General features: G+C 41.6%; 1 protein-coding gene across 2 annotated transcripts in view; it reads right to left on the bottom strand.

Annotated features, from left to right (window-relative positions):
* LOC115147532 (B-cell receptor CD22) overlaps positions 1–15,708 on the bottom strand; it is a 37,221-nt gene that overhangs the window by 3,237 nt on the left and 18,276 nt on the right. The window contains exons 1-11 of one of the 2 annotated variants that reach the window (XM_029689765.1): positions 14,782–14,856; positions 11,578–11,627; positions 6,640–7,390; positions 6,013–6,357; positions 2,752–2,976; positions 2,283–2,612; positions 1,941–2,171; positions 1,486–1,710; positions 987–1,346; positions 660–875; positions 213–482 (exon numbers count right to left, since the gene is read on the bottom strand). In XM_029689765.1, coding sequence (XP_029545625.1) covers positions 213–482; positions 660–875; positions 987–1,346; positions 1,486–1,710; positions 1,941–2,171; positions 2,283–2,612; positions 2,752–2,976; positions 6,013–6,357; positions 6,640–6,694 — 2,257 coding nt within the window. In that variant the 5' untranslated portion in view covers positions 6,695–7,390; positions 11,578–11,627; positions 14,782–14,856. Of the gene's footprint in view, positions 1–212; positions 483–659; positions 876–986; positions 1,347–1,485; positions 1,711–1,940; positions 2,172–2,282; positions 2,613–2,751; positions 2,977–6,012; positions 6,358–6,639; positions 7,391–11,577; positions 11,628–14,781; positions 14,857–15,708 lie in introns of those variants that run through there. The other variant, XM_029689766.1, reaches the window with a different exon arrangement.

Raw genomic sequence — 15,708 nt, 5'->3', positions numbered from 1 at the left:
ATGACAGTAGTATATTTATGATAGTAGTATATTTACAAATGTCATGTCATGTCAAAAATGAATGATCTGTTAAGTCAGAGAACTATCTAAAACTCTAACTTACACAAAACGTTAATAAATACAGATGAAGATGTTATGCTTTAGGACTAATGCATTTAATTCCCATTGTTTTGCTACCTTATCATTCAAACACTGAGCTGTACTTTACTCACATTTCACATCCATGTTTATGGTCCTAGACCTGTCTGTCCCCATCTCATTCTGGACCTCACAGTAGTACTCTCCACTGTCAGATGACTGGATTTGATTGAAGACATGATGTGGTCCTGTCATACTCTGATAGTCACCTCCATTCTTCTGGTACCACCAGGTGTAACTCTGCACAGGTGGGTTGGCATCACTGCTGCAGGTCAGAGTCACTGAACTGCCCTCCACTATTTCACCAGAGGGACTGACTGACACTGAGGTGTTCCTTGGTTTATCTGATGTAAAATACCAAACATTTTGTCAGAGTGATATTAACAGCGAGTAAAAAGAAAAGTTTTGTTCTGTAATGATTGATAAAGTAAGACATGTCTATTTTGCCTGAGTGCATGATACTTGCTAAGTAGAAATCAAATCAAATAGAATACTGTACTATTTTGCTGCACTGAACTCACACACTGCAGGAGAGCTGAGACCCTCACTGCCTTTTACAGCACAGTAGTAGCTGTCTTCATCCTCACTGCTGATGGAGTACATGGGAGAGGAGGTATCTTGTACATTCTGTCCATTCCTGTACCAGATGTAGGTGGGGTTGTCAGTCAGAGTACAGGTGGTGCTACAGGTCAGTGTCTTCTGTCCCTCTGCAGCAGGAGTCACCTTCACCTGCAGACCTGAAACAATATGTATAAAACCACATACACCTCTGTGTTAACAGGATGGTTCATTTATTTTATCCTGTAATTCAATATGATTTACAGTTGTATCATACAGTGTAGTATTACCTGTGACAGTCAGAGTTGTTCCTGGGAAACTATGACCCCATTCAAAGTTGTATGTTTTATGACCCCATTCAAAGTTGTATGTTTTAAAAGTGAAGCGATACTCAGCTGAGTCCTCCTCTCTCAGATCTGTGATTCTCAGGGTGAAGGGACCTTTGTATGTTCCAGTGTACTCAACACGACCTGTATACCCTGGGTCTCTGGTTAGGTCTTCAGGGGTCGACTTATCACTTCTAAACCAGAATGTTGATGTGGTGGAATAATAACCAACATAAGTACAGGATATGTCCACTGTTGACCCCTTCAAGACACAGATTCTCCTCTTGGTGTAAGTTACTCTGTAGCAGATCTGACCCTGAACACCTGAAACACAGTGACATAACAAGAGAACAACTGGATTATATTCTCAGGTCTTTCTAGAAATGATAACAGTTCTAATATTACATAGTGAAACCAACACACACAGAGGTTGTACGGTATTGTTAATTAAAGAAACACTCACACACTGCAGGAGAGTGGAGATCCTCATGGCCTTTTACAGCACAGGAGTAACTGTCTACATAGTTACTGTAGACTGAGTATTTGTACTGGGGGGAGGTGCTATCATCTAGATGTTGTCCGTTCTTGTACCAGATGTAGGTGGGGTTACCAGTCAGAGTACAATTGGTGATACAGGTCAGTGTCTTATACTCTGAATACTGTTTAGGAGTCACCTTCACCTGAAAACCTGAATTAAAGGGGAGTAAAAACAGAGTACATCGTTTAGAATTAATGATTAAATTCATGACTCTTCAAAACTGTATAATGTGCTGTGCAGTGTTACCTGTGACAGAGTACATACATCTATGATTTTGTTTGTAATTTATATGTAATGATGAATACTGAAGTATTACCCTTCTCATTGACCTTAAATGATTGATACTCCCTAAGTGGAATCCTAGTTTCATTCATACTCACAAACTACAGGAGAGTGGAGACCCTCTTGACCTTCAACAGCACAGGAGTAAATGTTCACAGTAGAATCCCAGACCACCAGCATATTACTAAAGTGGTGTTGGGAAGTGGGCTCATCAAGACGTTGTCCGTTCTTGTACCAGATGTAGGTGGGGTTGTCAGTCAGAGTACAGGTGGTGCTACAGGTCAGTGTCTTCTGTCCCTCTGCAGCAGGAGTCACCTTCACCTGCAGATCTGAAACAATATGTATAAAACCACATACACCTCTGTGTTAACAGGATGGTTCATTTATTTTCTCCTGTAATTCAATATGATTTACAGTTGTATCATACAGTGTAGTATTACCTGTGACAGACAGAGTTGTTCCTGGGAAACTATGACCCCATTCAAAGTTGTCTGTTTTAAAAGTGAAGCGATACTCAGCTGAGTCCTCCTCTCTCAGATCTGTGATTCTCAGGGTGAAGGGACCTCTGTATGTTCCAGTGTACTCAACACGACCTGCATACCCTGGGTCTCTGGTTAGGTCTTCAGGGGTCGACTTATCACTTCTAAACCAGAATGTTGTGGTGGAATAATAACCAACATAAGTACAGGATATGTCCACTGTTGACCCCTTCAAGACACAGATTCTCCTCTTGGTGTAAGTTACTCTGTTGCAGCTCTGACCCTGAACACCTGAAACACAGTGACATAACAAGAGAACAACTGGAATATATTCTCAGTTATTTCTAGAAATGATAACAGTTCTAATATTACATAGTGAAACCAACACACACAGAGGTTGTACGGTATTGTTAATTAAAGAAACACTCACACACTGCAGGAGAGTGGAGATCCTCATGGCCTTTTACAGCACAGGAGTAACTGTCTTTACTGTTACTGAAGACTGAGTCTTTGTACTGGGGGGAGGTGCTCTCATCTAGATGTTGTCCGTTCTTGTACCAGATGTAGGTGGGGTTACCAGTCAGAGTACAGGTGGTGATACAGGTCAGTGTCTTCGACGTTGCCCACCGTGGTGGAGTCACCTTCACCTGCAGAGCTGGAGTAGATCACAACATTAAAACCCTGAATCACCTGTTCTATAGTTTAATCACATAATGCGAGACATTCTCATACTCATTTCATTCTTCAATCTGTTTCATATATACAAATCCAATTTCTAGACCGAAATGGACAGTAGATTTTAATTCAACAGACTAGCAGTATAAAGCATGTTACTCTACCTGTAACAGACAGAGTGACTCCAGGATCACCAGAATATAGAATGTTACTGTACCTGTTACAGACAGACTCCAGGATCACCAGTATATAGAATGTTACTGTACCTGTGACAGACAGAGAGACTCCAGGATCACCAGTATATAGAATGTTACTGTACCTGTGACAGACAGAGAGACTCCAGGATCACCAGTATATAGAATGTTACTGTACCTGTGACAGACAGAGAGACTCCAGGATCACCAGTATATAGAATGTAACTGTACCTGTTACAGACAGACTGACTCCAGGATCACCAGTATATAGAATGTTACTGTACCTGTTACAGACAGAGTGACTCCAGGATCACCAGAATATAGAATGTTACTGTACCTGTTACAGACAGACTCCAGGATCACCAGTATATAGAATGTTACTGTACCTGTGACAGACAGAGAGACTCCAGGATCACCAGTATATAGAATGTTACTGTACCTGTGACAGACAGAGAGACTCCAGGATCACCAGTATATAGAATGTTACTGTACCTGTGACAGACAGAGAGACTCCAGGATCACCAGTATATAGAATGTAACTGTACCTGTTACAGACAGACTGACTCCAGGATCACCAGTATATAGAATGTTACTGTACCTGTTACAGACAGAGAGACTCCAGGATCACCAGTATATAGAATGTTACTGTACCTGTTACAGACAGAGAGACTCCAGGATCACCAGTATATAGAATGTTACTGTACCTGTGACAGACAGAGTGACTCCAGGATCACCAGTATATAGAATGTTACTGTACCTGTTACAGACAGAGTGACTCCAGGATCACCAGTATATAGAATGTAACTGTACCTGTTACAGACAGAGAGACTCCAGGATCACCAGTATATAGAATGTTACTGAACCTGTTTCAGACAGAGTGACTCCAGGATCACCAGTATATAGAATGTTACTGTACCTGTGACGGACAGAGTGACTCCAGGATCACCAGTATATAGAATGTTACTGTACCTGTGACAAACAGAGAGACTCCAGGATCACCAGTATATAGAATGTTACTGTACCTGTGACGGACAGAGTGACTCCAGGATCACCAGTATATAGAATGTTACTGTACCTGTGAAAGACAGAGAGACTCCAGGATCACCAGTATATAGAATGTTACTGTACCTGTTACAGACAGAGAGACTCCAGGATCACCAGTAAATAGAATGTTACTGTACCTGTGACAGACAGAGAGACTCCAGGATCACCAGTATATAGAATGTTACTGTACCTGTTACAGACAGTGTGACTCCAGGATCACCAGTATATAGAATGTTACTGTACCTGTGACAGACAGAGTGACTCCAGGATCACCAGTATATGGAATGTTACTGAACCTGTTACAGACAGAGTGACTCCAGGATCACCAGTATATAGAATGTTACTGTACCTGTGACGGACAGAGTGACTCCAGGATCACCAGTATATAGAATGTTACTGTACCTGTGACAGACAGAGTGACTCCAGGATCACCAGTATATAGAATGTTACTGTACCTGTGACAGACAGAGAGACTCAAGGATCACCAGTATATAGAATGTTACTGTACCTGTTACAGACAGAGAGACTCCAGGATCACCAGTATATAGAATGTTACTGTACCTGTTACAGACAGAGAGACTCCAGGATCACCAGTATATAGAATGTTACTGTACCTGTGACAGACAGAGTAACTCCAGGATCACTAGTATATAGAATGTTACTGTACCTCTTACAGACAGAGAGACTCCAGGATCACCAGTATATATAATGTTACTGTACCTGTTACAGACAGAGAGACTCCAGGATCACCAGTATATAGAATGTTACTGTACCTGTTACAGACAGAGAGACTCCAGGATCACCAGTAAATAGAATGTTACTGTACCTGTGACAGACAGAGAGACTCCAGGATCACCAGTATATAGAATGTTACTGTACCTGTTACAGACAGTGTGACTCCAGGATCACCAGTATATAGAATGTTACTGTACCTGTGACAGACAGAGTGACTCCAGGATCACCAGTATATGGAATGTTACTGAACCTGTTACAGACAGAGTGACTCCAGGATCACCAGTATATAGAATGTTACTGTACCTGTTACAGACAGAGTGACTCCAGGATCACCAGTATATAGAATGTTACTGTACCTGTGACAGACAGAGTGACTCCAGGATCACCAGTATATGGAATGTTACTGAACCTGTTACAGACAGAGTGACTCCAGGATCACCAGTATATAGAATGTTACTGTACCTGTTACAGACAGAGTGACTCCAGGATCACCAGTATATAGAATGTTACTGTACCTGTGACAGACAGAGTGACTCCAGGATCACCAGTATATAGAATGTTACTGTACCTGTGACAGACAGAGAGACTCCAGGATCACCAGTATATAGAATGTTACTGTACCTGTTACAGACAGAGAGACTCCAGGATCACCAGTATATAGAATGTTACTGTACCTGTTACAGACAGTGACTCCAGGATCACCAGTATATAGAATGTTACTGTACCTGTTACAGACAGAGTGACTCCAGGATCACCAGTATATAGAATGTTACTGTACCTGTGACAGACAGAGAGACTCCAGGATCACCAGTATATACAATGTTACTGTACCTGTTACAGACAGAGAGACTCCAGGATCACCAGTATATAGAATGTTACTGTACCTGTTACAGACAGAGAGACTCCAGGATCACCAGTATATAGAATGTTACTGTACCTGTGACAGACAGAGTAACTCCAGGATCACTAGTATATAGAATGTTACTGTACCTCTTACAGACAGAGAGACTCCAGGATCACCAGTATATAGAATGTTACTGTACCTGTTACAGACAGAGAGACTCCAGGATCACCAGTATATTTCCCTCCAGTCTGATCTGTTATAAATCTGAACTTGTACGTAGCTGAGTCTCTCTCTCTCAGGTCTGTGATTCTCAGGTTGTGACCATTCTTCTTATCCCCATGATACTCCAGACGACCTGCATACTCTGGGTTCTGACCTAGATCTTCAGGTTCTACACCAGTCCCCCATTTAGTGAACCAGTAGGTTGATGTGACTGTACCACTGGGATATCTGATAGAGCAGGACAGATCCACTGCTGACCCCTTCAAGACACAGATACTCTGAGTGGTGTAAGTCACACTCCAGCCATACTGACCCAGTACCACTGAAACACAGTTAGACATCACAATGGTATCAGAATGAAGACAAGGTCTATTGGCTCACACTGAAGGTAGGGTTTGTCCACACTTTGTTGCCGTACTTCCTGATTTGAGTGTGAATGGAAACCAGAGATAAGCATCACTCAGTGAGGTGTGAAAGATAACTATTTAAAGTGAAGTGGAGACTCCTAACAGAACACACCAGAATAACATTATGATTCTTATCCTTTTAGAAATGTCTGTAGATTATTAAACAGAGCAACTAAAAGATAAGAATGAGACCATACCTGCTACAGACCAGAGAAAGACCACCAACACACTTCCTGCTGTTCTCAAGGCCATTGTTGCATCTCCCACCCTGCAGTCTTAGAAACATAAACAACAACTCACTCTATAGCTGGTGAATAACTACATACATACCATCAGGGGCAGCAGGTAGGGCTCTAGTCAAAAGTAGTGCACTCTATAGGGAATATGGTGTCATTTGGGATGCAGTATAACAACACATCATCATCACAGCCTTGAGTGGATGGTGTGTAAATAACATCATTATAATAGTTTGGTAATATGGTCTGTGTCAGCGGTATCGGCAGGTAGCATAGCGGTTAGGAGAGTTGGACCAGTAACTGAAACATTGCTAGTTCAAATCCCCGACCTGGCAAGGTGGAAAAATCTGCCAATTTGAGCAAGGCAGTTACCACCAGGTTGAATGATAGCTCCTATCCCCAAGCTGTGAGACTAAACAACAAGTCACACATACCTTTTATATCATCATTATATGATAGTGTCTGTATTCACAAAGTATCTCAGAGTAGGATCTAGGATTAGTTTTCCCATTTAGATCATAATTATATGGACCAGCAGGATCTGATCCAAGATCAGCACTCCAAGTCTGAGACCCTTGAGTACATGACTTATGGCTAAAAACAAACAACTATATTTCAAGATATCAAGAGTACTTACAGACTGAAGGGGAGAGGTCTTGTACAGTGAGTCAACTGACTGGTAGTGAGTGGGAACTGCTAGTAAGTGTCAGTTCTGTGTTTGATACATATTTATAGTAGTCAGAACACAAGTAGCTGATGCAGAACTGTCCTTTCCTTCCTCTTTAAGTCATTAACATGCATGAGGACCAGAACAACATGTCAGAATAGTGTTTACTATAGTCTACTATTTAGAATGTTTATAATATCTTAGAATGTGTTTACTATAGTCTACTATTTAGAATGTTTATAATATCTTAGAATGTGTTTACTATAGCCTACTATTTAGAATGTTTATAATATCTTAGAATGTGTTTACTATAGCCTACTATATGGAATGTTTATAATATCTTAGAATGTGTTTACTATAGTCTACTATTTAGAATGTTTATAATATCTTAGAATGTGTTTACTATAGTCTACTATTTAGAATGTTTATAATATCTTAGAATGTGTTTACTATAGCCTACTATTTAGAATGTTTATAATATCTTAGAATGTGTTGCCTTGCCCCTCTCAGTTCTACATGGAACAGGTCAAAGTTCTATATATTTATTATTATTTATCTAAGCCTTATTTTTCCAGGTAAGTTGACTGAGAACACATTCTCACTTACAGCAACAACCTGGGGAATATTTAAAAGGGGGATGAATGAGCCAATTCAAATCTGGGGATGATTAGGTGGCATGAGGGCCAGATTGTGAATTTTAGCAGTGGACACCAGGGTTAACACCCCTACTCTAACAATAAGTGCCATGGGATTTTTAGTGACCACAGAGAGTCAGGACACCCATTTAACATCCCATCCAAAAAACAGCACCCTATACAGGACAACATCCCCAATCACTACCATGGGGCATTGGGATGTATATTTTTAGACCAGAGGAAAGAGTGCCTCCTACTGGCCCTCCAACACCACTTCCAGTAGCTTCTGGTCTCCCATCCAGGGACTGATCAAGGGGAACTCTGCTTAGCTTCAGAAGCAAGCTAGCAGTGGGATGCAGGGTGGTATGCTGCTAACAGTTGGCCAGTTCCATGGACTTGTAAGTAAGCATTTCATGGTAAGGTCTACGTCTTTCATTAGATTTTCCTTCTATTCTACAAACACATTCAATTTACACTCTTCATCAGCTGTATCAAAGTGGTACTGAAGGTTCCAGTGTTCTAGACTAGAGATCTCCCTACTAGCATCTCAACATTACTGCACCATCCTAATAATCATGTCCTCAATAAAGTTGGGCTAATAACAACATTACAAACTGACAATACATCAGATAGAATGGTGAAACAGAACACTGTCTACTCGACAAAGTCACATTGAAGCACACAAACACGTTTGTAGTCGTACAACATGCCACTGTCATTCTGTTACACTGAATGCGTCCCAAATGACACCATAATCCCTATATAGTGCACTACCTTTGACCAGAGCCCTATGGGCCTGGTATGACTGTGTTCGTTTGCATGCCCTCTCAACTTGACTGGCCTGCAGCTCTGTCAATCACCCTTCGCACCGCTGTTCATCCAACCAATCAGGGTACTTGGATGTGCTGCAGGACACCGCCTCCCCTCACCTTTAGTTAGTGCAAGGCATCGTCAGTCTTGAGAAGAAGTGTTGTGCTGCTGACAGACTTCTGACATGCAGTTCCTTACTGAAGTGTGAGTCCAGCGAATATAACCACACAATAATATAAAACATCTTCAAGTGGAAACAGCTGTGTCTGCATGTATGTGGTGGTGGTGGTGACCATCAAGAGTAGAGTGACGGGCCTCAACACCATGTTCTGACCAGACAGCACTATAGTGGACAGAACCAAAACCAATCAGCATTAAGTACGTAGCGGGTCTCGGCATTGTCAGCTAACCGCTCAGACAAGATCCAGCTGTTTATACATGTAAAAACGGTCTGGATGACCTCTACTAATCCCTAGGTACTGACTCAGGAATGTGTGAAGGACCACAGGGACGTCTGACAAAGGGTTGTTATTGTGACCACAACAAGGCCCTCCGGTTCACTTTGGGTTCTTATACAACAGGATTTCTAGGAGGAAAGAGATACATGGAAATAGAATTAAACCTTCTCTCCAGCTGCTTCTTACCCGTTGTGCTTTTTGTCCCTTCCTGGCTCTCGTCCAGGATGATTACATCATGCAGTCCATGCATCTGTTCGACAACGTCATTTAGTGACACTTCCTGTGGGTGTGGCCTATCAGAAGGGCCGCCCATATTTACCACAACTGCCCCCTCACCATGTTCTATCCAAAAACAGACTCAATGGGGCTATCAGGGGGGTAAACGATACCTCTCCATTGGATCTCCACTCTCCCATCCACCCCTCACCCCTCTCTTCCTACCTGGGAAAGTTTGACACTAGTTAGGGGGTCAAGAAACAGATGACATCACATTCTCACTAAACAATGATGTATTCTATTCTCTAACTACTAATTGGACAAAATGGTGGATATTCATCTTAGGACAAAGGCTTTAAATCAAGAAATAATCTGAACTTGTTAACTGTGAGATGTAATATTATCAATCATGGAACATTCCGGTATGTTCCATCTTTCTGTGTTCCGGAGTGGAATGCCCTCGCTGATGGAACTACCTTCAACACTCCAAACATCCATGATGTCATATTGTGTCTGCGTGATGTGTTTTAAAAATGGCAATAAATAATATTTCATGTAACAGGACATTGCTCCTTCTGAAAGTGTCTGTGTTTATTTTGTACAGACATGATGATGATATTGAAGGTGAATAAACCACTATTGCTCTCCAAAACAATGTAAATGTATTATTTGTAGTTACTATATGTACTGTAAAGTACAAGAGGTGAGATTGTCAAGGGTGCCAATAATTTGTCGTGACTGTATAGCCCACAATCAGATGAATACATTTACACTCACAGAAACAGACACATCACACACACACACACACACACACACACACACACACACACACACACACACACACACACACACACACACACACACACACACACACACACACACACACACACACACACACACACACACACACACACACACACACACAGTTATTCTTGACCCTGTTATACTTTGACAGTGAACATGACCCTATTGAATTGAGATCTGGGTATTACTGGCACACTCTACTAATCATGTTTTAAACATGCAATTGAATAAAATGAGCTAAACTAAACACATGAAACCACAGTCTATTCAGTCTGTCTACAAACAGGCTCTCAAAGTGCTTGATAGAAAGCCCAATAGCCATCATCACTATTACATCCTCAGAATGCATGAGCTCCTGAGTTGGTAAAATCTGGTGCAATACACCGACGCATGTCTTGTATTCAAGATCCTAAATGGCCTGGCTCCCCCTCCACTCAGTATTTTTGTTAAACAGAAAATCCAAACATATGGCAGCAGATCCACAAGGTCTGCCATGAGAGGTGACTGTATAGTTCCCTTAAGAAAAAGCACCTTTAGTAAATCCACTTTCTCTTTGAGAGCTTCCCATGTCTAGAATACACTGCCATCAGACACACATAACTGCACCACCTATCACACTTTCACAAAATGCATGAAGACATGGCTAAAGGTCAATCAGATTTGTGAACATAATCCCTAGCTGTGTATTGCCGCTTTCCATGTTGTCTGTTGTCTGTAGCTTGTGAGGTGTGGAAACACTTTGTTGTTTTTATGGATTGTGTCTTGTTGCTTTTTGTTCTATGTTGCTCTGTCTGTATGCTACATCTTGCTTGTCCTATGTTGCTCTGTCTGTATGCTACATCTTGCTTGTCCTATGTTGCTCTGTCTGTATGCTATGTCTTGCTTGTCCTATGTTACTCTGCGTGTGCTCACTGTTCTATGATTGTCTGTATTGTAATTGTTTTTAATAACCTGCCCAGGGACTGCGGTTGAAAATGAGCCGGCTGGCTAAAACCGGCACTTTTACTGAAACGTTGATTAATGTGCACTGTCCCTGTAAACATAAAATAAACTCAACTCAACTCAACAGTCCAGGATCAGTATTCACAAAGTGTATCAGAGTAGGAGAGCTGATCTGGGATCAGTTTAGCCTTTTAGATCATAATTATATGGACCGTCTGAGACACTTTATGAATACAGGCCCTGATGTAACAACCAAAACACAGTTCAATGTAAACCAACAAGTACAAAGATACAGGGAGTCATTTGATGTACGGCTAAAAACATCAAAAATAAAACTATATTCCCAGATATCATCAAGTGTACTTACAGAGTGAAGTGAAGGGGAGAAGTCTTGAACAGTTAGTCAACTTACTGTCACTGCGTGGAAACAAGAAGTAGTCTATTGTAAGTATTAGTAGAAGCAGGAGTAGCCTGTGTGAGTTCTGTGGTTGATACATTTTAAAGAAGCCTAGTCAGGGCATTAACATGCAGCAACAGCATGTCACATAAGGGATGTTACTGTATCTAAATAGAAAATGGTCTAAAGTCAGCATACTGTAGTTGCATTTCTTTATTTGAGGAGTGGGCCTACATGTTCTACAAGAGACAAAATGTGACCCATTCCATCACTCTTCATCAGCTGGTACTGAAGGTTCCAGAACAGATGAAAGGAGAGTATCTTTGGTTCCAGTGTTCTAGACTAGAGCTCTCCCTACTGACATCTCAACATTACTGCAGCCTCCAGGCTTCACATGTCCCTAGAGTCTGATGAAAATATACAAAATAGAAGGTAGAAAATGGCATACATATAGAATAAATCAGTCACGCACGTAAAAATACTGTGTTATTGGGACTTATGTTGAACTGGCATTTGAATTGAGTGAATTAGTGAGCTCAGCTAGCTTGTTAGCTACATGAAGAGGCTGTTATTCAGCGATAAAGAAGCATTTTTGTGCATCACACAGCTACTCTGAATGGACTGGATTGTGAACAATATGATGTGCTGCCACTGAATTACAGTAAGACCCCATCATTAGCTAGTGAGCTAGCTAGTCAGCTAACATTTATCTATCAACATTAGATAGGTAGAAACAACAGACAACAGTGAGCTGTCATTATGCCAAGGCCAAGGCAAGCTGCTCTGAATTTCCAGTGTGCTTGTGTGAAAGAGGTGTCTTCAGCTCACTGATCTTCAGAACAATGGACCTAAAGTGAACCCTGACATGCATATAAATAAGTCTGTCTGTCTGTCTGGGATTATTGTGTCCCATTCTGTCTGCATGATTTGTGTTTTTTTTATGACAATGAATAATCTTTCATGTATTTGGTTATTTCTGCTTCGTTATTGTTATTTTGTGATTTTTATTGTAGCATTTCCATATTTTAAAAAATGAATTATTTTCTTACATAAAAACAACTACATTGTTAGTTAAGGGCTTGTCATTAACCATTTTACAGTAAGGTCTACCTGTTGTATTCGGCGCATGTGACAAATACAATTTGATTTGATTTGTGTGTTTAGGTGCTGGACATTGTTCCCTCTGACACTGGGTTTCTGAACCTCTACATGTCTAAACCGTTTGGGGAGGTTCTACTAGCTGACATATGGAATTGTTTTAAGGTGGTCGTACCATGGACCATTTAGCTATTTGATTTTGAATTATAGTACCCCTTTAGGTAAAAAAAAATACTTAAAAATGATTTGATAAAATATTGAATTTATCCTTTACTGCTATAGCCCATTTAAACACATTGAATAACACATTCATAAATGGCAAAAAAAGACAGTGAAAAAATATCTAATAAGAACTAAGGTTTTGAAGTGACTGTCCTATATCTAGGAGATATAACAAAGCTCAGGACACTATATTTTCTAAAGTATGTGAACAACCCTTCAGATTAGTGGATTAGGCCATAACACACCCGTTGCTGACAGATGTATAAAATCGAGCAATCTCCATCAACAAACATTGGCAGTAGAATGGCCTTTCTGATGAGCTCAGTGACTTTCCATGTGGCACCTTCATAGGATGCCACCTTTACAACAAGTCAGTTCGTCAAATTTCTGCCCTGCTAGAGCTGCCCTGGTTAACTGTAAGTGCTGTTATTATGAAGTGGTAACGTCTAGGAGCAACAACGGCTCAGCCGCAAAGTGGTAGGCCACACAAGCTCACAAGACGGGACCAGCCAAGTGCTGAAGTGCCTAGCGCGTAAAAAAAATAGTCTGTCCTCGGCTGCAACAGTCACTACCGAGTTCCGAACTGCTGCTGGAAGCAATATCAGCACAGGAACTGTTTGACGGGAGCTTCATGAAATAGGATTCCATGGCCGAGCAGCCGCACACAAGCTTAAGATCACCATGCGCAATGCCAAGCGTCGGCTGGAGTAGTGTAAAGCTTGCCTTCATTGGACTCTGGAGCAGCGGAAACGTGTTCTCTGGAGTGATGAATCAGGTTTCACCATCTGGCAGTCAGACAGATGAATCTGGGTTTGGTGGGGCTCTTTTTCATGGTTCAGGCTAGATCCCTTAGTTCCAGTGAAGAGAGATCTTAACGCTACAGCATACAATGACATTCTATATGATTCTGTGCTTCAAACTTTGTGGCAACAGTTTGGGGAAGTGTTATGGCTTGGTAATCGTGGAGGAGGAATGAGGCGCAGGAAGCAGCGAACACAGGGTAGTGGTGTTTTTAATATACACGCACACAAAAAACAAATGTGCCCACACACAGGGGAGAAAATACATACGGCGTCAAACAACGTCGACACGAACATAAGCCGTCTGACAAGAAACAATCATTAATCCCGCACGAACAGGAGCGGGCCAGCTAAACTAAATAGCCCCTCTAATGGCTAATTGACCACAGGTGTCACAAAATAAAAAAAGGGAAAAGCAAAAGGGAATCGGTGGTAGCTAATAGGCCGGTGACGACGACCGCCGAGCGCCACCCGAGCAGGAGGGGGCGCCACCGTCGGTGGGAATCGTGACAGGAAGACACTTTCCTGTTTCAGCATGACAATGCCCCCGTGTACAAAGCAAGGTCCATACAGAAATGGTTTGTCGAGATCAGTGTGGAAGATCTTGAATGGCCTGCAGTGCCTAGACCTCAAACCAATCAAAAACCTTAGGGATAAATTGGAACGCTGACTGCAAGCCAGGACTAATCGCCCAACATCAATGCTTAACCTCACTAATGTTCTTGTGGCTGAATGGAAACAAGTCCCCTCACTAATGTTCCCAACATCTAGTGGAAATCCTTCCCAGAAGAGTGGAGGTTGTTATAGTAGCAATGCACAACACATCAGCTGTATGTGACCAGGCAAAAAAACCTTTCCAAGCCAAACCACTACACACACCCTATATCGTTGTCACCATATTAGCTAAAGTAACGTCATAGTCAACGTAGCTAATAGAACTAAAGCGCTAGTAAACCCGCTATAATCATGAGGTAACGTTATAGTTTACAGTCAGTAGTAAGCAGTTACACCGGCGAGCCCCGGTGGCAATAAATTAGTCAAACCAAAAGCTTACCATGACCTGGAAGACTTCCAGTGTTGTGCTGGATAGGCATAGCCAGCTAGCTAACATAGCATCCCTCTGTTTGAGCAGCGTGTTTGAGTAGGCTAAACTAGATAGCTGCATTTGCTAGCTAAGTAAGTGAAAGTGAAAGTGAAAACAAATTACGAAATCTCTCTATTTCTCTCTTGCTTCTTCTTCATTTTGGAAGAACTGTGTTTGTTCAAAACTGTTCAACTATTGTCTTTCTCTCTGAGTCTACTACTCACCACATTGTGTGCACTGCAGTGATATCTATCTGTAGCTTATGCTTTCAGTACTAGATTTATTCTCTGATTCTGGGATTGGGTGGACAACATGTCAGTTCATGCTGCAAGAGTGCTGACAGGGTGGAGGACATCGTCCGTAAGTTGTCATAATTAATGTGTAAGTCTATGGAAGTGGGTAGGAACCTCCTAGGTTTTTGTATTGACATCAATATACTCAGAGGAAGACAGAAGCTAGTCCTCCAGCTACTCCATGGTGCTACCCTACAGAGTGCTGTTGAGGCTACTGTAGACCTTCATTGCAAAATACTATGTTTTAATAATTTATTTGATGACATAGTTTTATCTTAAAAGGATCACTTTTTTAAATGTTTAAGACATTTTATTTTTATTAAATTCACAAAGGAGGATGGTCCTCCCCTTCCTCCTATGAGAAGCCTCCACTGTGTTACATGGCCCTGTCTGCCTCACCATACCCCTGGAGAGAGAAGAGGGGAGGAGGGAGGGAGGGAGAGGAGGGGGGAGATGGAGAGAGAGTCAGATTTCTGACAGACAAACACACACACACAGATCAATGTCCACGTTTACAGTAGAAAGATCAGATAGTGACCTTCAACCCTATTAGTACACTCCCTTTGTGGAAGTATCCCTTTGGCCAATCAGGAGCAAGTCAGAG

The sequence above is a fragment of the Salmo trutta genome, chromosome 14, assembly GCF_901001165.1.
Source record: "Salmo trutta chromosome 14, fSalTru1.1, whole genome shotgun sequence".
Classification (NCBI taxonomy): domain Eukaryota; kingdom Metazoa; phylum Chordata; class Actinopteri; order Salmoniformes; family Salmonidae; genus Salmo; species Salmo trutta.
This window is presented reverse-complemented; position numbering and strand designations above follow the sequence as displayed.